This window comes from Haplochromis burtoni, unplaced genomic scaffold (assembly GCF_018398535.1).
Source record: "Haplochromis burtoni strain Fernald_Lab_line unplaced genomic scaffold, NCSU_Asbu1 Contig_475, whole genome shotgun sequence".
Classification (NCBI taxonomy): Eukaryota; Metazoa; Chordata; class Actinopteri; order Cichliformes; family Cichlidae; genus Haplochromis; species Haplochromis burtoni.
This window is the reverse complement of record NW_024582836.1, coordinates 299,546-325,835: the sequence shown is the minus strand read 5'-3', so window position 1 is coordinate 325,835 and position 26,290 is coordinate 299,546. Positions and strand designations below refer to the sequence as shown.

Here is a 26,290-nt window from a genome sequence, read left to right as displayed (position 1 = left end):
CTCTTGCCTGTGTTGTTATTAGTTCATGAGCCAGCTGAGAAGGAGAGCGAAATTATGACATGCAAAAAGCTGAAGTGAAACCGAATGTTGAAAACAAAGAAAAGTATCAATGAAAACCACTGTCTGTGCTTTTCAAGCATTAGTTTTTGATATTTGAAGTTTTGTTTAACAGTTCTCCCATTCCTGGTATCATTTCCAGCTCTATTCCAGCCCACTCATCAACCAATCAACATTCGGCAGACGCATACGTCATCTGCTTCCAGTCAGGATCTTGGAGGACTGCACAGGAATGCGTTTTGCATGGGTAAAAACTCCTCTCACTCTTCTGTCTGAAAGTTGAAGTTCATCCACAAGTCTGACAAGTTTCACTATGGTCATCATCAGATGGTGAGCACAAGGGCCTGTGCAGACATCTGAATGACTGCTTGATGTGTTGCCTCGTCAGTGGAGAATTTACATTACAATGCACCAACTATGCACGCACAGGAATGACTACTCAGCTGGGGGTCTCCAACTCTCTGTGTTCAGAACAGGGTGTAATCAAGGCTTTCAATAAATCCTGTTCTATTATTTTAATGCAGCAACTAGAGTCAACATTTAGAATTTGTATGAAATATTTCAACAATGTGTTGAAAGTAAAATCTGGTTTAAAAGAGTCTCCTTCTTAGACCGGACATTTATAGCCTTCATGAAATTCAAATAGGCCTCAGCTGTGCTTTGTGTTGACTGCTAATTAGCCAATGTTGGACTGCACGACTCTAAACTGGTGGCTCTTTCAGACACGTGTTTTTTCCCACCTGAACCTGCCAGCTTCACGTCCAAATAAACACCATGACATTGTTTGCATAAAGTCTGGCACAAGTCTAAAGTCCAGGTGGATTACAGAGGCAGAGACCTGAAAGAGAGAGACTATACAGATCTAGCAGAGGGCACACGAAGACTACTTCGTCAGAGTAGCCTAATTCTGATCTCCTCCACCACCAACAGCAGCATCTCTACAGACCAATAAAACACAGTATTGTTTCTCCCACAGCTCCAAGCCAACACTATACCACCACATTAGATGCCACTTTGATGAACTGTCCAATTTCATTTGTGCCATTTTCCTCTCCATCACTGTCATGGGTATGTCTGAATGAAGCCTTTAGATAAAGAAACAGAAAAGAGATCCGTGTCTTAAAGACAGAATATCATCACTCCAACAGACTGGTGAAGGCAGCGGTATTACGGTTCCCATCTCTGAAAAGGGCTTAAGATGCTTATACAGAACAACCTGCAAAACATCAGCATGTCAGCATAACTGTCTTTGTGGGCATGTAACCCCAATGTAAAAGTATGCCCACGGGCTGTTTCAGACAACAAAAGAAGGGATTCGTACAACATGTCGAACAGATGTGTCGAAAGGCAAAAGCCTTTATATATGATCCAAACCACCACAGTGGAAGGAGGCACGGAAAGAGTTTACATTCATTTAAAGTTCTGTATGTGAAATAAAAGGAGCCAGAGAAGTTTAAACCCAGCCTTCACACAGCAATCACAGTGAGAAGTGGGTGTGAATGTGGGGTCACTGGTTTCACAAAGTTGCAGAAATGCTTGAAAACAGACGCACTGGTGCACTCGTATCTTGAGTGCATACAACAAGTTGAGCATACTAAACTTTTACTTTGTTTCACACAAGTCTCAGACAAACACACTTTAAGTTACTTTTAGAAAATTGAAACAGTGTGGCTAACAAGCAATGATACCAAGCCCAAAAGAAAACACAGACAAACCAAAGTGACCACAACAAAATTCAGAAAGTCCTTTGAGCAGGAATGTCAAACTCATTTTACATCACGGGCCACTTTGATCTCAAGTCCTGCCGGCAGTTTTTCCACTTGATAAAGTAATACTCCTGCAGTCATGTCAGCGCAGATAAAATTGGACTTCAACTGTAATACATAAATTAGTAAAATCACAGTTCTGGCAGCTTATCGCCCAGATTGTCCTTGAATTATAAAAGAAAACGTCTGTTAATTCACAGAACATTTCCATTCAGTCGTTTATCTGTTACTTAATTAGTTTGGTCTGCTATGAATGGACATAGGCAATATATCAACATATTGATGTATCAGAAGGAAAAGCACATTCACAACCATTCACACAACCTCTGTTCAAAGTTAGAATCGAGTCTGGTTTTCCACTGCAGGCGCAATTCGTTCAGCACGGTGGTCATGTGACTGTAACTGTGCTGATAAAGTCTAACACGTACCCTGTAGTGACAATATTTACCTCATTCAGATCCCAGAGGCCTATTTCAGATTTGTGCATAAAGTTACCAAGGTGAAAAATATAAAAAGTGATTATTAACTAAAATGATAGCAGTGTGTGGGGAGGGGTGGCACCCACAAAACATTTCCATTTGGTTCCCCAAATTTAATGTCACTTTCCTACTTAATCGGCTAAAGGATTTCCTGCTAACATGACGCTTATCATAATAGTATTAAACCACAGGATGCAAGATACTGATCACACGTCATAGCACCTACGCAAATCATTCTGAGACATGTCACAAACTAGCATCGTGTGTGACAGAGAGGCAACTTTCTGAGAAAGAGCATTTTTGACCTGTTTGATAAACATTTGTGTTATCACATTTAAAAAAATAACTTAAGTATGGCTCACTAGATGGAACTAGTGCTTGTCTTAAAATGGACTTACCATCACTTGCTTTAAAGCACTTCAACAACAAGCTATAGAAGCAAGATACACACATATGTCATATATGTCAGCTTAATATTTATTCTCTTCTAGCTCTGTTTCCTTTCTAACTTAAATAAACATCCAAATTGGACTTTGTATGACTCACTGTGAGATTGTAGAAGCCCATTGGTTTCTACCAGCCACACATGAAAGATCTGGTCATGTGACATATTGGAGGATTTCAAACTTCAGTGTTGTTCGTAAAATCAGGAAGTTTGTTGCACCTACCTGCTCCTACACATCAGGTCATAACATCAGAACTAACAGTGGTAAGCTGACGAATGTTAAGAATTACACATTTGAAGCCTGTTCTAAAATTTGAGATCGGTGTTGTTTGCGTTGGATTCTAGAACTCTGTGGCACAAAAATAGTGGCACCATCATATGTAAGAGATGGGAAGTCTCTTTTTAGGCATGCACCAGGTGCATCTAGTGAGCCGTACTTATTTCTAAAAGATGCCTTATTATAAACAGAACAGTAGTAGTCAATAGGGTTGGATGTTGCAACAACTTTGCATATCAGCAGACAGTGATCCAGTTAGAAATTTAACCAATTTATAGACAGTTTCAACTGAGAAATATATGATTTTATTTGTGTTACGACCTTAAAGCAGGTTTTTTTGTATTAAAATTACATACATTAGTGTTTATTTTTACTGTCATTCCTGTTACTGCTAAAATTCATTTAGCAAATCAATACTTGTTTAGTTTTGACTGAATCATATATGAGAAAAGAAAGAGGAGGTACCACTAGTAGTTACAATCCTTTTTTACTGTTAAGTATTCAAAGTTTTTATGTCAATTTATTTTGCTTTTTAGTAGATCTACACTTTCCTTTGACTGTTTTCCTTCCACAGGCTGCTGGATATTGACTCAAAAATGTACTTGCTTTTCTTTTGCAGCTGTCCACTTGGCTCTTTTATGGAAGGCACCCCATCCAACACCATATCACAGAATACACACGCTCAGTTGTCAGTGAATGAACTTAAATTAAGTTAAATCTTTGAAGAAAAGTATCAGTTTTTAGCAATATTGGATATTATTACCACTTCTGCTTCTGCTTGTGACTGAACAGGGATGCATTTCTATGTATTTTTAAATGTTTCCTGTAAAGGTTTAAAGTAGCTTCAAAGATAAGTTAATCAGTTCCTTGGACCACAGAAGTGAACAGAAGTGTGACCACCAAACTCAAAACTTAAATGTTATCTTCCTTTACTAACTTTTTTGGGCCATCTCCGTTGTAACTGAACAAATTCAATCAAATCAATAGTTCATGTCATACAACTGAGAGGCCAGCTGAATATAATTATTATCTACAGTGCCTAAAGACAGGATGACAGCATGCAGTGGTCTTTTATCAGTGTCTGAGATAGGCTTCTGTGTTTTGAAAAATGCAACATTACACCAATTTGCTTGAGGGACCAGGACAAACAAACTGCACACTATTAGAGGGGAAACATTCCTCAGATGGTTGGTGGATCTGGCAACCTGTCTGCTTGGCACGTCTTGTGTTCTGTGTGTGAGAGTGCACAGAGTTGGCAGCACTACACACGCTCCTCTGTCACGGTCTCTTTCAACATCTGTCCTCTTGGAGAATGACCCACCAGGCTTCCACACAGAGGAATTCAATACACTCTCCAGAGAGGAGAACTGCCACTTTTATGTCCAACAACTGAAACGGCTGTGCTGATTTATCATGTGTGTTATGCTGCATTTGAAACACCTGCCATATTTCCTTCCAAGCATCACAGGGGAGGTCATTAATTGTGTCCCATTGGAGAACCTCATTTTTTCAGGTACTGATTTTAATTTAACATTGGTCAGAGTAATGAAAACTAGACCGCTGAAACAGATGAGACAGATGCAAAATAAAATGAAATGGCTGAATAAACTTTTATGGATCATCCATACGCAACACAAGGAATGTGTGAATAAGTAATTCGGGCACCGTCCTTTTTGATCATTGGATTCCAAACCTTGCTTTAACACTCATGGGATATTTTGAGAGAGTACTCTTCGCCAAATTAGGACTTATGAATTTCATTTGGAAAATGTATCCTAAAAAAAATCAAAGGAAACTCCAAAGAGCTCTGTTTCTAATAATTCATTATTAAATTATTATAATTATTAAATGTTAAATAAACAACAATCAACAACAACAATCGCCTCACGGCAGACCCTACAATAATACAGAGAAAGCCCCAACAATCGGATGACCCCCTACAAGAAAATGCTTGGAGACAGTGAGAAGGAAAACTCCCATTTAACAGGGAGAAACCTGTTAATTGGGACTGGTTGGTTCTAGAAGCACAGATGGCTTTGCTTTTGCTAGTTGTCCCTGAGCCTGGTTCTGGTGAAGCTTTCTTCCTGTTAAAAGGGAGTTTTTCCTTTCCACTGCTGCCAAAGCGCTTGATTATAGGGGGTCATATGCTGGCATCTGCCGTGACCTACTGGAGGTGAATGGAAGAAGACAGGACAAAGACATGCTGTGGAAGCGAGCCAGAGATTAATTATAACAAATAGTTAAATAGTGAGCAAAAAGGATCACTGAAGAAGTAACACTCAGTGTATCATGGGAATCCCCCAGCAGCCTAGAACTATTGCAGCATAAGTAGAGACGCTGTCTGTCTCTCGAATCCAAATTGGAAGCTGGTTCCGCAAAAGAGGGTCCTCAAAGCCGAAGGCTCTGCCTCTCATTCTGCTTTTAAATACTCTAGGAACAATAAGTAAGCCTGCAGTCTGAGAACCTAGAGCTCTAATGACTGATACAATAGTGATACAATACTATAATCAAGATAAGATGCGGCCTGATATTCCTTGTATGTGAGGAGTAGGATTTTATATTAGATTCTGGATTTGGCAGCAACCCAACGAAGAGAAACCAATATAGGAGAGATATGCTGTCTTTCTAGTCCCTGTCAGCACTCTTTCAGGGAGTTTTTAGGTCATGTTGATAATAACAAATTACAGTAGTCCAGCATAGAAGTAATAAATGCATGAACTAGTTTTTCAGCATCACTCTGAGAAGGATGTTTCTCATTTTGGAGATATTGCACAAATGGAAGAAAGCAGTCCTACACATTTGTTTAATATGCGCATTGAAGCACATATCCTGGTCAAAAACGACTCCAAGATTCTCGGGGAGGCCATGTCGCTAGCGAGTCAGCTATGAGCTAAGCTAAGCTTAGCGATTCCCTAAAGACATAAATACTGTGAAAATAATTAGCGGCTGAATCAACAGACTGTACTTTTGATAAAGCATGTGAAGATTACACTATGAAATAAGAAGTTATATATAAGTTTGAAATTAAATTGGCTAAGCAGATAAGCAACACAAAAACACTGCTTTGTGTAGGAACAGTAAGTGATACTCTGCCCCTCTGCTCAGAAATTGGAGAAATACCAAATAGGCTGTAAAAGGACAAGTATGAAATTTAAAATGGAACACAGCAAATGGCCAATAAAATTAAAAAATAAATTTAATGAGCAGGGATATTGTTCCTCTAAATGACTGGGGGGGGGTTACATGAGTTGTTTTTCTTCTGCAGCTGATCACACTGGTTGCATCTTTATTCAAGACAAAGTCCCAAAAGATTTATAGGGAACTTGAGAAAGTTTGTCTTTTAAAGAGACAGTTCACCCCTGTATACACATACGTACAGGCCAATGGAAAACTATGTATATTGGACGCTGGGGTGAGCTGTCCCTTTAAAGTGTATTCAGCAGCGGACTTTCCCTGCTTCTTTGCTGGATCTCCGCCCACACTAAACGCTCAAATCTGCCACTGGATGCAAACCGGACCTAAAACAGTCCCGCCCACTGGTGGATAACTTCTGTGTTAAACACAGCTGCAAGCCACTCAGTGGGAGGTCATCCACTGAAGGAGACACGCGGGACGGCTGTGATTTGGGTACTACAGTGGAGATGCTGTAATCCGGAGACAAGCGCTCTCAGAAACTTTCTCACTGTAAAAGCGTCCACGATGTGGAAACCTGTGTGGGTATCAAAAGGCCTCCTCGGCTCCGCGGGACCTCGCGCTGCTGCCGCCGCGGTCACCTGTCTGCTGGTGACCGGGATGCTGGTAGTGACTGGCGGACACCCAAACTGCAGAGTCCCAGAGGAGCTTCCAGCCGCGGGTACGAGCGGAAAAGTTTTCTCAGCATATTTCAGCAAACTGACCCGGGAGAGAAGAGCGGTGAGCGGCCCCCCGCGGAGCAGCGATCCAACCGGTCCGGTGGAGCGTCTCTCCCCGGCTGATCTGTTCATAGCGGTAAAAACCACCGGCAGGTATCACCGGCAGAGACTGGAGCTTCTTTTGGACACCTGGATATCCAGGAACATGCCACAGGTAAGTTTGATGGCCCACCTGTTACTCAGTAACGGGCCAGCTTCTCTTCACATCATGACGACAGGATTTGGTTTTAAGCACTTCGGTTTCAGCCCTTCGGTAGTCTGTATACTTGTGTTTCTAGCACCCTTTAGTTTCAGGTCAACTCACTAAAGGCACAATTGGGGAAGGCGTGTCCTAAAGGTTTCATACACCGATTGCCATTTACATCCCCAAGTCTTTGTGTGAGTCCGGGACAGGCTGGACTGGGACAAAATAACATGGCCCTGGAAATGTGGGTCTAGACGGCCACACAGCACGTGACAATTAAAAGCCAAGTTTTAGTTATTAGTAGTTGCTCATGGTCAAAGTAGCCATTCGTTTTACATGAATCCTTTATATTCGGCCCACTAGGAAAATGCCCCTGTAACCCAGATTATCAGTCCTGCCCTGAACCGCGCTCACGGCTCTTTGATGCTCCAGGCAGGGAGCTGTAAAACGGAGATGGGTCCTTCTGTAATGTATGAGATGGAGATCAGAGGGAAAACGGGCTGATCACACTGCTGCTGATGTGTTGACACGATACAGCTACAGGCAGGCCTAATGACATGAGCCAATTCAGATCATTTTTTTCTTTGTCTCTGCGATAACCTTAACATGAAAGAGCTGCGCATTTAATCTTATCGATTTTATTTATATAGCATCAAATCACAACAACAGCTGCCTCGCCTTACTTTGTACTTTGTGAGGTAACTATCTTACAGTACGTAATAGAGAGAAAACAGAACAAACACCAACAGTGAGACGATCCCCTATAAGCAAGTACTTTGGCGACCTTGGGAAGGAAAACCTCTCATTTTTAACAGGAAGAAACCTCCACATTCTGCCTTGATGGTCGGGGCTTAAGGGGAGGAAGACAACTTACTTTGCAGATTTTTTTTTTTTTAAAGTCTTTTGAGATGAATTATTTCAAATTATCATCAGGATTCAACATGAAACTGTGCTTGCAGCTGAATTTTAACCTCAAGCTACCCAAACAAGATGGTTTTTGTCTCTTGTGCTATAAATGTTTTCACTCAGACTGTGTGCACAGGACTAATCATCAACTAATCATTTTCATGTTCTGAAAAAAATAAGTCTTCAGATTTTTGTAATTGTGTCTATTTAAAAAAAAAAAAGAAAAGAAAAAGACTACAAAATATTTTTCAACTTTCTCCCAAATGAGTCATTAATGAATTGGCCGATCACTACAGTTTCCTTTCTAAACGTTAGTCCTGTGATGAGGATTTAGAAGTGCTGGAGTTTTAGGGAGAGGCTGGTACAGGAGGAGTTTCACTGCCTCACAGATAAATATTTAAGATCAAACAGGACGAGCAGACAGCTTTTTGGTCTGAGGTGCGGTGGTGAGTGAGTCAAGGATGAATCCCTTGCTATAAAACACATGGGCCAGCGGTTGAGTGCACCCAGCAGCTTCAAAGCTCGTAATCAAAGGCAGACGTGACTGCGGATCGTGCGGCGGTCATTCTGATTTCCATTTAAACCTCAGTGTTTGAGGGGATGAAGCTCATTCGAGTTCAGTGCTACACCCAGACTGTTGACATGTAAATACAGTTTATGTGGAAATCGGCGTGTGCGTATGGGGCATAATCGTGCATTAGCTCTCACAGTCAGGTGTTTGTAACCCTACCTGTTTCCCAGACACACCTCTGTACTGTAACATTGCTGAGTAATGGAAACGCGCACAGTCGGAGACCTTCACAAACGCACACATACCCTGGGAACTCGAAGGATTTCTCATGGGAAGTTACAAACGTGTCTGATCACGAGGATAAACACGCGCGCACTCCACCACACACACTGACTGGCTTTTGCTGCTTTTTTTTTTTTTTTTCTCCCTTGGGTTGCCAGCCCAACTCCTGGCAACCTACCCCCACCTCCCAAAAAGCAAAAAAGGTCCACATTTTCTCCTCCTCCCCCCGCGCTGCTGCCTTCTTAGACTGGCTCAGGCGTGCACTGGTTTGTCATAGAACACACTCTTACGCAGGCGTTCTGATGCAGAAGCTGACTCTGGGGGCTTAAGAGGCTCAGAGTGGAAAAAAAGACTGACAGAATCTCACAGCTGGCTGGAGTGTTGTGTTTTTGGGGGTTTTTTTGGGGGGTCAGTCACATTTACTCTCTTGATCACGTAGTACTTAAAGCAAAGATTTGTTGATATATTCATGCTGCATGTCAGGAGGGAATAAACTGACTCAAGAACAAGGAAAGAGCCTGGAAACAAAGAGCCTATAAGATGCAAAGACTTGAATTTATTTTGTCAAATGAAAAAAAATGTGCAGTACATGATAGATTTTTGGAGGGTACACAACGCAGTGCTATGATGGGTTTTGCTATTTAGTGTCCTAGGAAGTCCTTTGCATTCAGTTTGTGGCTGGAGGTTGTAGCAGACTTTGGACATCTGCCCTGCTGCCAGGTCTGGACCGCAGCATCCTCTCGCATCAAGTATTCATCTGTCCGCTGGCAGAGCAAGAAACTTCTTGGCAACTTTTGTGGAGAAGTTCTGTAGACTTCAAGGAAAGCTGTAGCACTAACAGCATTTAAATGATCTTTAGCTGCTAAATGATTTCGCTGCAGCTCTTTGTCCTCTTACCATCGAAATGCAGTAGAATCTTTTTGTTCTATGTAGAGTTTTGGGGACTTCAGATGTTAAGTTTCTAATGCCTCACTTGAACATAGACAATAAAGTCATAAACGAACCATGAAGAATTCTCTTTATGAACAACAATGAAAGGAAAACGGAGAGACAGATTAAATCCACTCAATCGGAGATTCCTGAAACAAACTGTCTGCCAAGTACAGTGATGACCTTATGTATTAGATACTTGCACTTGCCACACTTGTTTACCCTAAATTTGATATTGAGAAATTGGGTGATTTTCATGGACTTCTATTCAATAGAGTCGCCCCCTGCTGGCCATGAGAAAGAATGTCCCTTTTCAGACCCACAGTCTGTATTTAGCTTTAACATATTAGCACAACAAGCTAGGTGTTAGCGTTTAGCTCTATACGCCCTTGTTTTTCTTTTTGGGGGGGTTTCAGTTTTTTCCATCAGTTGGCTCTTTAAAACTTTAACTGCTTTTATGCTGGACTGAGCTGACAGGATGTAAAATCATCAGATACCTTGTGTAAACGGCCGGCTGCATCATCCTACAATGGGGGAACTAATGATGTGATCCCCTGCTGAATTTGTAAGTTTGCTCACTTACAAATTCAGCAGGGGATCACATCATTAGTTCTACCCCTGAACATTTGTGGGGACTAAATATGACAACTCTTTACCCGCCCAGGACCTATAAATGGGTTCAGAATTACTCCCAACAGTGAGCACATTATACCTGTGATTGTTTCATTTCAAACACATTGTCCTGGAACAAAAAAAAAGCCAAAACAACAGACTATTTAGAGACTTGTATGTTTGGTTTTTTGTTTTTTACTTCCTGTGGAGGGTTAGGAGGTCTGCACAGCTTCCTGAGTGCACAGTGACCCTCAACCCTGTCACTCACCACATTAACGCTCACACGGACGCGCAGCGAGGGGGTCGAAGCCAGCTGCTGCGCTGCTGATAGACGGGAGGCTTACCTTTGGCCTGGCGCTCAGTCAGCACAGCGTCGGCGCTGCTTACTGCTGCTTCGTGGAAACGGGATGAGTCTCACCTGAAATCACAAATGTTATCTGTGAAATGCTGATGCAGTCATCACCTGCGTGGTTGCTGTTTTTCTTTGTGCTACTCGGGAAAGATTACTGAAATAATATGACCGCCGTCGTGTTTTGTTTTGTTTTTTGTTTTTTTTTCTTTGTTCCACAGACATACGTGTTCACTGATGGGGAGGATGAGAAGCTGAGGAAAAGAATAGGTGAGACACACACACACACACATATATATGCGCACACGCACACAAACACACACAGCAGTTTTGCTGAGTAGCTGCAGTCTTATCTACAGTGTGCGAGGCAGGAAATCAGGGACCAGGCTGCTGACTGGGCAGTAATGTTTCCACAAAGTGCAGGAAGTCACTTCAGTTTAATCAACAGGCCTTTCCTCCTCTTACTCATGGAATTGTTCATCTTTCAATCAGTTATTCTTCTCATTGTATTGCACAGTGCAGAAATGTGTAACTGGGGTGTTTTTTTTATAAGGGTGTTTTGAAGCAGTCAGGATATAATGAAATCCAATACTTAAACAGCTCCACTGCTTAAGTCGAGGCTGCCTCGATCATTGATTTCTGCTTCTTATTGATCATCAGGAGCTCACCTGATCAACACAAACTGCTCGCAGGCACACAATCGTCAGGCGCTGTCCTGTAAAATGTCTCTGGAGTATGACGCTTTTATCAGCTCTGGGAAGAAGTAAGGCGCAACCCACACCTCACTGCACCACACACCCACATACACAGTTTACTAACCCACAGCATTGTTATGTCGCTCGCAGGTGGTTCTGTCACGTTGATGATGATAACTACCTGAACACAGGCTCCCTGCTGAAACTCTTGTCTCAGTACAGCCACACACAGGACGTTTACATTGGGCGGCCCAGCCTCGAGCGACCGATAGAGGCCACGGAGAGGCCCGGCACTGACGAAATGGTAATTTGGCATGATTTCGTAGAACAGTTTTACCTTAAAATTGAAATATTGAATGTTTTAGGTTTGTAACTATGCAGGCTTGCACCTTTTTGTTCCTCCTTCTCTCTCATGTTTTCTTTCTTTCTACTCCTGGCTCTCTTTGACGTCACAGACGGACGGGAGTACGGTGGCCCCGAGAGGTCAAACAGACTGTAACATAAGAAAACACCAGCAAATAGAAAAAATGCTGCAAAAGCACACTAAACACAACAGGAGCTGAATGAAAAGAAGTAGAAAAAACGATCTCGCAGTAGCGTGATGGAACAGCTGCGGTAGTGACAGAAACCAAAACATGGGAAGGGTCACACTGAGACACGCTTAAGGTGGAGGATTCATCAGTGTTTTCAGGGAGAAAAAGATACTGTGTGTGGGGTTATTTATTTTTTTTAATTGCATGATTCATATAATCGTGTCAATATGTTTGTAAATTAGCCGGATACTGTTAGCTTGTCACTTCCCCAGCTGTTCTCATGTTATCGTCTCCCCAAAAACACTTCAGTTGTGTTCTGTGGGGGTTTGTTAGCGTTTATCTTTCCTATTTGCTGCTGTTGTAAGTGTTTGACTGATCAGGGCCACCGTACAGCAGCCCCTTCCACTAGCTGTTTGAGAGGGGCAACCAATAAGAATAAAGCTGGTTTAAAGTTAGTTGGAAGGCAGCGACAACAGCTTGTTTCAGACACTGGGACACGCAAAGCTACTCTAGAATAAAAACATGAAGCTCAAACAATTATCACACAATGGTCCTAAGATTGTTTATCGACATTCAGAAATTTGCAAAAGAGATTTGTGGATGCTGCACAACCAAACAAAGTGGAAAATGAATAAATTAATAAGAGAGGAAGTGGACAGTCCATTTATATTCATGCTGTGTGTGTGTGTGTAGAAGCAAGTGCGTTTCTGGTTTGCCACCGGAGGAGCAGGTTTCTGTCTGAGCCGTGGCCTCTCCCTGAAGATGAAACCTTGGGCGAGGTAAGTCCTCACTTAAGATGAATTTGTTTTTTTTTTTTGTTTTTTTAATTAATTAATTTATTTTCTTGGCACCGTTTCAGCCTCAGGTCTCATCTACCGATTCTTTCCTTCTCTGTTCTAGCGATGGCACTTTCATGACCACAGCTGAGCACATCCGCCTCCCTGATGACTGCACGGTTGGTTACATCGTGGAGGCGCTGCTCGGCGTGAGCCTCATCCGCTCAGGGCTGTTTCACTCCCACCTGGAGAATCTGGGACTGGTGTCAGACATACACAACCAGGTACACACGTCCACACAAAGACTCATTGTGACGCCAAAGAAACGAAAAGGGCAGATGAGGAGACATCTTGCACAAAGACCAATCACAGTTTTAAAGAGCGTGATTAAGATCTGCATCAGAATTTGAGGATCTCTCCCTTTTGCTCAGTTTCACAAACTTTGCCTTGGTGGCTTTTGCTCACAGACAAACTAACAAGCCTCATATATGTCGCCCTCCCATCAGGTCACTCTCAGCTATGGCACAGTGGACAACAGCAGGAACACTGTTAACGTGAAAGGCCCGTTTACTATAGAAGAAGATCCCACCAGGTAAATTTTCTGTGTCAACGTGTGACCGTATGTTGTCAAAAACATTCGCTTGTCTGCCTTCTCACACACGTACATGAGGGATTATTATGTCAGCACATCATATTAACAGCTTCAACTCTTCTGGGAAAACTTTCTGCAAAGCATAAGAGTGCATTTATGGGAATCTTTGATCATTCTTCCAGAATCTCATTTGTGAGGTCAGATCCTGATGTTGGATGAGGCCTGGCTCGCATCCATTTTATCCCAGAAGTGTTTTATCAGGTTAAGGTCAGAACTCTGTGCAGGCCAGTCAAGTCCTTCCACACCAACCTCACTCATCCACATCTCGTTTTGTATACTGGTGCGCAGTCATGTTAGGGGTCATCCCCAAACGGTTCCCACAAAGTTGGGAGCACGAAATTATCCAAAAATCTCTTGGTATGTCGAAGCATTAAGAGTTCCTTTCACTGGAAAGGCTTGGCCAAAACCAACTCCAATCCCCCTCTACCATACTTTACACTTGGCCCTGGAAGTGATTGACAACGGCGTTGGTAGTTTAGTTTGTTTCCTTATGTAATGTTGAGCACAGGACACAACGGCGTAATTGTTTGATCTCTAAAATAGTCAGTAAAAAATCAAAAGGTCACCTTCACTGTGATTATTTACAGTTCAAGGACCATAGCACATCCAAGCAAAGCAAAACAAAAGGCTGGAGAACACGCTTCCTCACATTAAGGGGATTCCTTCCCTTCTTTCCCCCCTCCCTTGGCTCTTTGGCCAGTAATTATATTGTTGTGTATTGAATTGAGGTAATTCTCTTTATTTATCTACTTTGTTAGCAGGTGCTGATGGCAGTGTGCCTAGATGGTGGGAGGTAATGAGATAAGCTCGCTGTGAGCCACTGGCGGCTAATGGAGGGGAATAGAAAATCAGTAAAGCCTGCAGTAGTTTATTTTATTCTTTATTTTTTTCATTTATTTTTTTAAATCTATTCATCGTAATCCCACAGCTGCTTTGGCAGTCTGCTTTCAAATATAGTTTTCATACATGTGTAGTAAGCTTTATGTAAGCACTTGTGGTGCATGTTTTACTACAAGTTTCCTGGCTTTGTCCTCTGTCTGTCTGTGTGCGTGCGTGTGTGACTGATTGTATCCACGGCCTTATTTTGAAATCCCCAGTTGGCAGCTTCCAGGCATTGTCACACTCATTTCCCCCCTCTCTCTCAGATTTAGGTCTGTCCATTGTCTGCTGTACCCAGACACTCCTTGGTGCCCCGGCCCCTGGCGACTTTAACACCCATCTAGAGACAAAAGAGGGAGGAAGGGATGGACCGATGGGGGAGAAAACGTAAATATCTGCCGAGTCCTGCCGCTCCCGACTCCGGAGAATGTCTCGAGGCAGTTGGGAGATTTGTGTTTGCCTCTCTACAAGTCAACTAGAAGACAGGCTTTTTAGGACACTTGAACTCTGACCCAGTGTGTAAAAGTCACGTGTCTTTTACGTGGAAAACTGATGGAGATTGACTTTTTTTTTTTTTTTTTTTGCTAAGCTGTACTAACTGACGGCTTATTGTGCCTTCATACTCGCAATGCTGACCCCGACACTATGAATTTTATTTATCTGACTCTGCAGTAATGCAAAAGGCCTTCAAAATGTCAAAGTCAAAGATGCTTTTCTCCTTCAAGCAGGGCTTTTTAAAGTCTGTATGTTGGTCTGACTACATGGATTTATAACACATTTTATGATCATAAGATCGCATTCATCCTCTGAGAACAGGGAATGCCAACGCCAGCTTACTCATAGCAAACTCTCAGATATTTTAGTTTCAAGTTTATCAGGCCTGGAGCGATGATTCAGGCACGCACCTCAAGGCCTGAACTTTTGCCGACATAACCCAGGGAAGCTGCAGTCAGATCGGCTGATCCTTAGCATGCCGGTTCACGAACACGAGAGTCTGGGTGATGTGTGATTGCGCCTGTGGAAGAATGCCGAGCAGGTATTAGTCTATTGAAGTCACGATGAGTCATGGGTGCTGCCTTCTGCACGCTCTGAGGCGGATTTTCTCCTGCTGCGTGCTACACGAGAAAGGGCAAATTTGGACAATGTGTCGATCTGATTTCACCAGTGTTATCTGGATTTTGTGTGCAAGATATGACACAGTCTGAAAGTAGAGAGATGCTCAGTACCAGTAGCGCCGCTCCATTAGGACTTTTATAGAATTGGCCTCACTTGGATCTAAACTGCTGCATAGTGTAGCCTGTCCTGCTTTCCTTTGAGCATCCTCTCTTCTTTCAAGAGACTTTTTTTTTTTTTTTTTTTACAGCAGAGAATGTATATCACTGTATTTCCCCATCATGAAGGAAAAAAAAAATGCGTGTCCATAGTTTTTTTTTACCATCAGTGTTTAATATAAACCCCATTCTTGGGTGTATATATTTTAGAACTTCACGTTTTTCTCTTATTTTTGCTGTTTGTTCTTTTTAGTCTTTTAATCAAATGACAAACTGCAGTCTGACATTTTGGGGAAATGACTTTCTTCTCTTGTTTGTGCCTGGCTACTCTGTCGTATGATGTAATGTCAGTCTTCTCATTTAATTCTCCAAGAAAACAATCAGATTCCCCAAAATGTCAAACTGTCCTTTACAAAAACTTCTTTGTAAAGGTTGTTATTGATGCAAATGGAAGGAACATGACTGCACTGCTTCGAAAATGTTTTTGTTTTTGAGCACTGACTCATGTTGAGTCGTCTTGATGTCTTTCTGTGTGTTGAAGGAAGTTTGTGCAATTTAAAGTCCACCCCCGCCCCTCCCCACGTGAATGTGTATATATGATAACTGTTGCTCCTGAAGCAGAAAGGCTCTCTCCAGTATCTGGACTGTATGGTTATAATTAAAGTGTTTTATCAATCAGCTGTTTGTTCTCTTTACTCAATTGCTTATTGTCGAATTCTCTAATCACAAACAAGTTGGAGTGATAAAAATTGCACATGCAAATGCACTCACACTTCTTACATGAAAAGAAATCTGTTTGTTTGAAGAAGTCTTTGAGCTATGAAGAAAAATGCACTTTGACCTTTCACCTTTTTACTTGTTCATGACTATGGGTTTCTGTCTGGCGGGACTTCTCCTCCGCACTCATAACCCTCTGACATTTCCCTCACATTCACGCTAACAGTCCTCTTATCTGATCAAGCCACGCAGAAGGGCCTGCAAGAGATAAAGGCAGAACCCAAAGATTAGCTGTGTGTGTGTGTGTGTGTGTGTGTGTGTGTGTGCGGCCCTCTCTCCCGCTGTGAACCCACCGATGTCAGGCTGTGTTAACCATGAGGAAAACTTAGCCAGTGAATAAAAATCACTTTGGGCTTTCACACTCATCTGAGTGGACAGCGACACCTGCTGGCTGTATGTGTAACTGCGCTGCTTTTCAAGGTCAGACGTCTTTTTATCCGCCTAACACTGTAGGTTTTTGCTCCACCATCAAGCCTGTGAGATCCAAACACGAGTCTTTTGTCTTTCTCAAGATTAAATTTTAAACAACGCAATTACAAATTAAATTGCGCTGCTTATTAAGTAATCATTCCCCTTATTTAATCCAGACATTATTGCAAAATAAAAAGTAAGCCGAAAGTTTTGTCCTCATGAATTTTGTCTAAAGCATTAAACGTGCGGCCTGTTTGGTTTGTCTAAACTGTACATGGCATATTTTATTATGGATGGTAGATTCTCAGTGCCACTTCTCTCAAAACACTGAACTTGTAAATGTAGCAATGATATTGTTAGAGTCTCTGCTTCCTGCTCAAAGTAATCTGCATCGTCTGGAGTCTCATGACTGCATGAATCGTGCTTGCTGCTACTTCTGCGCACAAGTCTGAAAACGCTCTATCAACCACTAGGTGGAGACGTGGCCATGGCAGTCCTCTTATTGAGGCGTAAACTTGCTGTTTATTAATATACTAGGCTAAATGTATCTTATACTATTCTCCTAGGTTTCATTAATCATCAGTAAAAACTGCTGCTCTTAATCTGTAATAATCTAGAGGTCATAGAGCGACCAAACAAATCATTCGCCATGCAAATGTAGCTCTATAGATTCAAGCTTCACATCAGCTGCACTCATTATTGTAATATCTACACTGTCAAGATTAATGGAAGTAGCTCTCTCTGTTCATTGACATCGGTCCAGTCGCTTTTATTTTCCTCTTGATGTGATTTGTAGTGGTATTCATTTTGATGGTGCAGGAGAAGATGCTGGTAAATAGCATCACATCAATAATGAATTGATGGAGTCTGCCAAATTAAAGGGCTGTAAAACCAATATTTCAGTGTCACTGAAGAGATTCCAGCACTTTTAAAACATTTGCAATATCAGCTTACAGTAAAGACGCTCATCCGCCACTTTATTAGATAAACTTGTTCAGCTGGTCGTCAGTGCGAACGTCTAATCAGTCAAGGAAATGACAGCAAATCAATCCATTAAGGCACTAAGATTGTTCAAACTTGGGATGGGGAAGAAAGGTGATTTAAGTGACTTTGAATGTAGCAGATGGACTGCTTTGAGAATTTCAGAAACTGATGATCGACTTGAATTTTCCCAAACTACCATCTGCAGGATTTATTAAGAATGGTCCTAAAGAGAGAAAATATTCAGTGAGTGGTATTTCTCTGGGTGGAAACGCCTTGTTAATGCCAGAGGGCAGAGGAGAATGGCTAAAGCTTTGAGCTGATAATAGCAACAGTAACAAATAACCAGGTATGCAGAAAAGCATCTCTGCATCGGCAGAAGACCACACCACTCCTGTCAGATAAGAACAAGAAGTTGAGACATATAGTGTGAAAAAAACATGAAAGCAACCCACGTCACAAAGCTCACATGATCTCAAAATGGTTTCTCGCACATAACGACAAGTTCACTGCACTCAAATGGCCTCTGCAGTCAGCAGTCTCAGTCCAGTAGAGCAGCTTTACGATGTGGTGGAACAGGAGATTTCCATCCTCGATGTGCAGCAGAGAAATTTGCGGCAACTGTGTAATGTTGTCATGTCAATGTTTGCAGCACCTTGTTAAATCTGTGTTAAACCTGGTAAAACCTTCAGGGAACAGGGTAATAAGAAAAAAAAAAACAGACGCAACGGTCTTCATCAGTACGTTAAAGTTGCTTTAATTAATTTTTTTAAAACATTTATTCCAGGCTGAATGATATCATTACCACAGTTTTGACATGTATATCATTAATATCTTAGTTAAACCATCAGAAAATAAAAACAGCCATAGAAAACATTGTTTGTCTGTCACATCTGAACAGTCGTGCATTTGAAGTCCTGTAATTACCACACGGAGAAGCGCCCACTCGTTACTGACTCTTACTGGGCTCTTCCCACCCGTCACGACATACTGTACCAGAGCAGTGAAATCACAGACAGCACTGGCACAGAACTTCAAACGCAGCACTGCGTCAGGTGCGCGGACGACACTGTAATAGTCTTATTAAAACAGTTGCAAGACAGAGAGTCATTCACCATTAATAAGAGAGGAAAAACGCTGCTCTTGCCTTTATTCTCCTACAAAACAGCTAGCTATTATTTTATCTTTAAAGTCTGATTTTTACAAGACAGCGAAACACTTAAAAAAAGAAAAAAAGAAGAAGACATGTCGTGATATGAAGAGTGCTGTAAGAGTTTAAAAACATTATGAAAGGCCATTAATCAGTGACTAGTCCCACAGATCTTAACACTGTTTGCATCCATGGTGCAATAAAACATTGTAAAAGTACTAGACCATAGGTAGCATTGTTACCATAACATGGACGTTTCCTTCCTAGTAAAATCACACATGTAAGATTGTCTCGCTAATACGAGAAGTGGTCATCGATTAATAAGACAGTATTAAAATGCTGTACAGGATCGGGTGGTGCAACAGCGTACGGGAGTTCAGGGTGGTCGACTACAGAATTGGGGGTTTCTCTTTAATTCGGTTACTACCTACTACATCACCCATAATGCACGGGGTTATCAGCATGGTGGAGGGGGACGTGCTGCTACTATCGCTCTAGATATGAATGTAAACAGGATAAAAGTAGGGAAAGATGGGCTTTAAAGAATACTGCAGTATGTATGGAAGGTGTGTGTCAGTAAAGCACAAAGTGTGTATGTGTGTGTCCGTTAACGTGTGTGCAACGTCAGTATAGGAATGACTCAGGCTAGATAGGCCAGCCTTTGCTTGCTTTGCCAGTCACTTAATCACTACTCACACAGAGTAACAGTGACATAGAGCAACGGCCAATCACGTCGCAGTGATGTCACACACACGCGGGTTCACGACTACTGTGTTTGGATTTTTTTATACACTGTACACAGAGTGGGAGGGGAAAAAGCCACTGGCAGTGACCCAGGCAGTGGGTTTTACTTCTCCATCTCACAAAGTCACCTTGAAGAGAATTTGTGCTTGTGGGTAGAAAAAGAAAGAAAGAAAATAAAAGATTCAATATCTGTGCTAAAAGGTTAAATCTGAGGTCACCAAAATAAAAGCACAGGAAGAAACAGAATACTACAGTTGGTCACAGTATCACAGCATCAATGTCAGCTTATGATAAAAACAAACTTTGATGTAACATCTTTTTCAGTCAGGAATGGAGTTTTTCTGGCTTCGGGACACAATTTACATTTAGTAATCACGGAAAGCCGCTCTGCTTTTCTTTAACAAATCCCTGAATTTAAAAAAAAAGAAAAGGAAAAAAAGCATTAAAAGTAACAAAAACATTTCTGTCCCTCCTCAGTCCGGATCCTCGACCGCTTTACATAGCACCTGGCAAATGTGTAGTTGCAACTATCGGTCCACTCCTTCCCTTTTCCAAATGTCTCTCCTCTTTCCCTTATCGTTGACAGACGGAGGGAAAAGATTCCGTGTGAGGTTTCTTTTTTCCCCGTCCTTTCTCGAGATATCTGGAGGCAGTAGGAAATGAGGGCAGAATCAGGCATCCCTCATTGAATTATTCAGTTTTTTGGCACAGGTTTGAGCCTCCGTATGTCCGTTGTCTCAGACTCTGTTTTCCCAAAGTTCAAAAGCAGTCATTTCACAACAGGGTTACTGGCTCGTAACTGAAACGTATGCGCACGTTAACAAGTATGGAAAAGACACGCGGGCACACTTTTTTTTCTTTCTTTTTTTGAGCTTACAATTCAAGTCTTAGACGACAATGTTAAGCTAAAGAGAGAATGGGGATCTGGTGGTACAGTTCATCTAAGCATGGCTTTCTGATTCACTGGCTTATTATTTACACAAATGAGTGTTTGGTTAGACTATCTTCCTACTTGTGTGTGCATGTGTGTGTGTGTTTGTATGAGAGATACAGCAAACATTTCCATGATAAACACACAGCACACCACGTTACCAGTAAAGGATTGAACAGTCTACTTTTCATGAACTCAGAATAAAGCACATGGTCACTATTTACAGCTCTGTACAGTGTGTGTGTGTGTGTGTGTTTGTGTGCTTGCCTGTGTGTGAGTGTGTCAGGGGCGGTTGAGCAGTGAGAGCAGCGTGGATGCCTTCACTGGACGGCAGTGGACAGATGCAAGTTGGGAGGAAGAAACTATGGCTTCGCAGCAGTGGTGGATCAAGCAGCTTGGGCGTGTGTATGTGTGTGTGTGTCCATAAAGAAGAGAAGCAGAAGCATTGATCTTCTACGATGTGCTCTTCTGCCTTTTCAGTTATGTTGGTTTTATGTAGGAAAGAAGTAGAAGTTGAGCTTTAAAAGTGCAGTCATGTGCTGTGGTATCTGGTTGATGAGTTCTGCTGATGAACCGGTCAGTGTTGGTTAAATTCAGTGGACCTGGAAAAAGAACTGGAAAAAAAAGCACCCAGCTCTGGTGCTGTGGGCCGTGTTGGATCTTGCTGTTGGCTGTGAGAACTGGATTCAGGCAGTGTTGTGGCTGAAGTGCTTTCTTAGTGGACTGAGGACTGTGGTCTGGCAGCGGGGTGAGGCCGGCTAGCGGGATCCAGTTGGTCGTTAGGAACGGAGCGTCGGTTCTGGTCTGGTCGGTTGGTCGCCAGGTATTTCGCTCTCATACTGGAGGTGTACTGAAGAGACAGGGGATACAAAAAAAGAAGAGAAGAAGAAGCAGAAAGGGACGAGAGTGGGAAATGATGAGAAAGGAGAAGAGGATGAAAAGAAGACAAGGAAACGACGGACAAACAAAGATTAATGCTTGTAGATAGATCGATATGAAAGGCAAACACAAACACACATGTACAGCTGAAATACTGTGACCAGTCATTTGGACAGCCGGGGTTTGATTACAACAGTTATTCATTGTGTAACAGCTGATTAGGTCAGGATGATGTTATTGTAAATTAGCAGATGTGGTTCATTCGTAGTTAGTTGCTCTACTTCTGATGTAGTAGGTTAGCCTGGTATGAGTTAGTGGTCTCTCGGGAGCACCGAGGTAGTTACAGTCGGAGGTCTGCGGTTTCCACATCGCTGCAGAAGACAGAAGAGCAGCTGTGCACAGGACGGCGGCCCAGCCATCGGCCCTGTCTTAAGAGTGGCGAGCGGCGGGCCGTTTTGCTGGCTGCTACGTTTCAACAGTGGAGGTGGGGGAATAAGTGCTCCTGTGGCTGTGCAATGGTGAAGGGTGAGGGGGAAACACAGGACACATACACCTCGACCAGAAGATGCACACATAGACACGGTGTGGGAACAAGGGAGGGAAGGAGGAGCGGGAACTTTTAAGAGGCTTGGGCTCAAGTTTTGCTAGAATTGCAATATAAGCTATATGAGCTCTGACCCGCAAGGGTTCGGGGTCAGGTTGCACCGAGCGAGGAATGCAACCCGAGCCCTGAAGTAATAACACCAGATTTGTTCAATAAATGCTGTCACTCCACAGTATTGTAATGTAGAAGTGTACAGGTGATACTGCATGGAACGAAATCCACAACTACAGGCCCAGCAGCACTTTTTTAAAAGCCATAACAGTCAGCATTTCATTTCTTACAAAAAAAAGGTTCGAGGTTGAAAAAAAAAGTCTTTGAGGAGAAAAAAAAAATCTATGTGGTCTGCACATCACCCAGCGCCAACCAGACGTTTTACATCAGAAATAGAAGACAACTTTAGCCAAACATGACCCGGCAGTTGCGCTTATCGAAACAGTCTGCCCCCTTCTTTTGATGCAAGTGCAGATCTTACTATAACGACAGGCTTCTTTTTCAAGCTTCCAGTTTTCCCAGGCTGCCAAAATGACCTACATGAAGGCGATCTGTGATCACGGTCTAGCGTGAGCACGGAGGACACTTGCAGTGTTTTAGGGATTTGGGGTGGGTGGGTGGCGCTACCTTCCAATATCCACACATAGCGCGCTATGAAACATCTGAAATAGTGAATAATTTACACCGTTCTTTGCACGTTACGCTTAAATGAATAATATGCCAACTGTGTGGGATTTGAAATGTGTCCCAGCAGCACTGTGGCTATTGGAAGATAGCTGTGGGAGAATGTGTTCTAGAAAGTGTGCACTTACAGAGGGTGGAGGGGACTCCCTGCCAATCAGGGGGGTGTTCTCACACCGAGGGTTCTGAAAGTTTGCGTTCTGGCTCCTGCATTATAGAATAAGAGGTTACTGCATGTCGTCACCCTGCTGCTGAGCTCATGATGTGCGGATCTGCTCATCGCTGAAACACAATGACTCTGACATATGGCCTCTGAAAAATTACCTCAATAATTATTGCCAACGTAGGACGTAAGCTTGGTACTACAGGGGCTTAAAACACCTCGGCCACAGTCTAACATAATTAACATACTTTCAGAACAAAGGCAAAATATTGAATCTCACAATGGGACTCAGTGAAATAGGACTGTTATCATCATGGATAGCCACTGGAGATTAGCCTCAGGCCCACATTTAAAAGAACTCTGCAGCAATCGTTTTTTCAGGCCAACATTTCAACTATTAAAGGATTCAACAGAATATTTTTTAACTTAATAACAGTCTGTAAATGTCCTGTGCAAGCAAAATTTATTAGGGAGCTAAATGCTGAGGAGACTGTTTATTCTATTACTGCAAGCGGACACTGTAGGTACAGAAACCAACAAGCCCGGCATGGATAAGCTGCACTTGTACATTTTTTCTATTTAGCTCTATATAATCAAAGCCAGCCAGCGCTCATGCGACACTCAGTTTTTAGGGTTTTTTAGTGTACTGTGGTTTAACAACGATGGATTTGCATGCTTTGTTCATCTAACTGTAAACGTATGATTTGCATTACTGCCAAACCAGCTCCTAAACCTTGTAACTATATGTTATGAAACTTATTTTCCAGGTTTGATGACAATCTGGAGCTTGTCATATTCAACAGATTCAACTACCATATGAGACTGTGTACCTATGCAATGACAGCTTAGCTATGGCAAAAAGGAAAGTAATGACTGGATGAGACTTCCCATCTAACTTTCAGGAAAAGCTCAAACCAAATCCTGTGGTATGCTTTGGAATATAGACTCATACAGGGATGGTGAATGTGGTCCTTCGATGGTCCAAAAACCTCAAATTAGCACATGTCTTACTTTCTGGTTTCTTTGTGGCTTGAAAACCATCATTCTTCCCTTTGCAGCAAACACTGCATTGTGTTTATTAATTGTGCAGAGATATATGCTTACTTATCTTCTCTAATTCCTATTATGAACAAGCAATTCAGTCCTGTGCCAACAGCAAGCATGGTGCAATTATTAACTTAAACTATGCGAGTGCAAAGCTGAATTTGTTTTATACAGCAAGCAGCTGTTTTTCTTTTAGCATCTCAAAGATGATAAGTACTAACTCACTGAGTAACAAATATCGCTGACAGTGTGTTGCAGTCGACATGCAAGCCATACATATTTTAAAAAACTATTTAACAGCTTTTCTAACTTATCATTACCACAAGCAGTAAGCACTGCTGCACTTCTAGCCTAGATCACATGGTGTGGGGGGGGGCAAGCATCAGCTACCTATTGGCAGGCAGTGTATGATCCTGCTAGCCTCTAGCTAGCGGTGGGTGCTAACTCACATGTATTCAGTGACGGGGGCATTGCTGACAGTGTGGGCTGTAGCGGGCAGGCTAGCTTCGCTACCGTAGCTGGAGCCACAACTGTAGAGACTGGGCATGTGAACGCGGTACAGGTTATCGTGCACCCCGCCACGTGAGGCGCCCGACTCGTCCTCTCCGTCTTCCTCATCCATCCTTCAATTGGTCGGGGTAAGGGCCAGGCACGAAAGGGCATGATGAATAAGAAGGGGGGAGGGAGGGAAAGGTACAGGGAGAGGGAGATCCGAGAGAGACAACAGAGTGTAAACAAGTGGTTGAAGAGGAGGTTAGGAGAAGGGGGAAGGTGTATTTGTACTATCAGGAGTTCCCCGATATTAAAATCTGGGTAAGGCTACGCCCTCCGGCCCCAAAGCAGCTGGACAAGAAGAAAAGGAACATTGGGCAGCATTCATCTACTAAACAGACCCACCACAAGTGCAGTGAGGTCCAGAGTGGACACTTTTATTTCCCTTTATTGCTATGTGTTGTTAAGTAATCATCAACTGTAATAAAGTAGCAAACCCTTCTGTATTCCATGTCATTGGTAGAAACATGCATGTCATTTTCTTCATGCAGTCATCCACTGTTGGCTGAGAGAGTTTGCTCCTTTTATTAACAGGTCGCATTGTTCAAACAGTGTCCGATTTCAAGAATGTCCTTTTATATAATTCATGCATCTCTGTGTGCTCCATGAAATTAAAGCAAAAACATCAGGAAAAAAAAGATAATATGGCTGGTTTGGGCAAACCATTTTCAGACAAAAAAACAAAAAAAAATGGTCAAAAATGTAAAACAGCCAGCAACGTAACAAAATGAGGCATCAGATAAGATACGTGCTGATTTGGAAGTTGGATGCAGCTGCAGAAAAGCACTGGATTCTGTTAAGTAAGGTCAGTCACAGTAATGCATGTGTACGTGTAGGCTTTATTATTTATAAGGTTCTTTTTTTCCAGTGATTTTTTTTTTGCAACTCTATATCAGCTGTCCATATGCTAAGAATATATCATCAGACTGAAAGAGTTTCAATTAAGGTAAAGAGGCAGGAAGCTGTATGATGAATAAATTAGCCTAAGCCCCGTGTTAACAGAGACAATAAGCGACAGGTGTTGTTGCCCCAACTGGCCACCAGATGGAGACGTGTTACTCATTAAACCAAAATGGAGTTTGCGACACAGTCAGTCTTTACAGGCAAGAGACCCAGTGAGCACTTGTTCTGAGAGATTGATTATTTTTCATACCTGTTGGGTCATACACTGCGATTCATGGCGATTTATGCCCGCAAACAGCAAGTGTAAAAGGAAGCAAAAGAAAAAAACTATCATGGCACAGCTGTTTCAATATTCAAATCCTTCACCGGAGTGACACGGTCACTGCGAGCAAAGTCTACCTGTCTCTTTCTCTGATTTTATCGCAGAATTATTTGCTCGTTCGAATATTTGTATGAATGGTAGCGGTAGTTAATCTGACCGTGGGGGTCATATGCATCACCATTCGTTGAAGCCCAAAGCATTTCCAAATCAGGACACAGGGGAGAGGAGGAAGGGAAAGAACATAAGGAGGAAGTGGGGCACGGAAACAAACAAAAAAAAAAAAAACTGTGGTGATATAAAGTCTAACACGACATTGGTGCTCCAAGTCCAAAGAGGAGAAAAGAAAAATGAGAAGTATGTACAAACATACAAACAATGTTCAGCCACACCGGCAAACGATAAAATAAACTGTATAGATGCAAAGATGGCAAGAAGATAGTACAGAGTACAGAGTGATACGACAGTCTGGGAGGCAGGTACACTTAAAAAAGAATGACATGCATGGGCACCGAGTCGATTCTTTATGGGTCTTCCCACTGTTATCGAGTCCACCAGCTGAGATCAGTTAGACAGTTACAGTAAGATGTTAACGAGCTAGTGATGTGTCAGTCATTAGTTAACTGAAGAGATGGATTTAAGGAC

The 26,290-nt window shown here is 42.3% G+C and overlaps 2 protein-coding genes across 3 annotated transcripts in view; one reads left to right on the top strand and one right to left on the bottom strand.

Annotated features, from left to right (window-relative positions):
• The first annotated feature begins 6,538 nt into the window (after positions 1-6,538).
• Positions 6,539-16,193, top strand: LOC102313338 (beta-1,3-N-acetylglucosaminyltransferase lunatic fringe). Its single transcript, XM_014341288.2, has 8 exons — positions 6,539-7,089; positions 10,931-10,979; positions 11,370-11,472; positions 11,555-11,708; positions 12,631-12,716; positions 12,838-12,997; positions 13,220-13,305; positions 14,511-16,193. The coding sequence occupies exons 1-8, from the start codon at positions 6,724-6,726 to the stop codon at positions 14,575-14,577; spliced, it is 1,071 nt and encodes a 356-aa protein (XP_014196774.1). The 5' UTR covers positions 6,539-6,723; the 3' UTR covers positions 14,578-16,193.
• Positions 16,194-18,425: 2,232 nt separating this feature from the next.
• ttyh3b (tweety family member 3b) overlaps positions 18,426-26,290 on the bottom strand; it is a 28,903-nt gene continuing 21,038 nt past the window's right edge. Inside the window, exons 13-15 of one of the 2 annotated variants that reach the window (XM_005946145.3) lie at positions 24,321-24,494; positions 22,796-22,871; positions 18,426-21,359 (exon numbers count right to left, since the gene is read on the bottom strand). In XM_005946145.3, coding sequence (XP_005946207.1) covers positions 21,225-21,359; positions 22,796-22,871; positions 24,321-24,494 — 385 coding nt within the window. In that variant the 3' untranslated portion in view covers positions 18,426-21,224. The remainder of the gene's footprint in view (positions 21,360-22,795; positions 22,872-24,320; positions 24,495-26,290) is intronic. The other variant, XM_005946146.3, reaches the window with a different exon arrangement.

What these genes read in the sequence shown, in the direction of transcription:
- LOC102313338 (XM_014341288.2), top strand. Translation starts at nt 6,724, where the DNA reads ATGTGGAAACCTGTGTGGGTATCAAAAGGCCTCCTCGGCTCCGCGGGA. An exon ending in TGTCAGACATACACAACCAG is followed by an intron (nt 12,998 to 13,219) that starts GTACACACGTCC and finishes CCCTCCCATCAG; the next exon opens with GTCACTCTCAGCTATGGCAC. An exon ending in ATAGAAGAAGATCCCACCAG is followed by an intron (nt 13,306 to 14,510) that starts GTAAATTTTCTG and finishes CCTCTCTCTCAG; the next exon opens with ATTTAGGTCTGTCCATTGTC.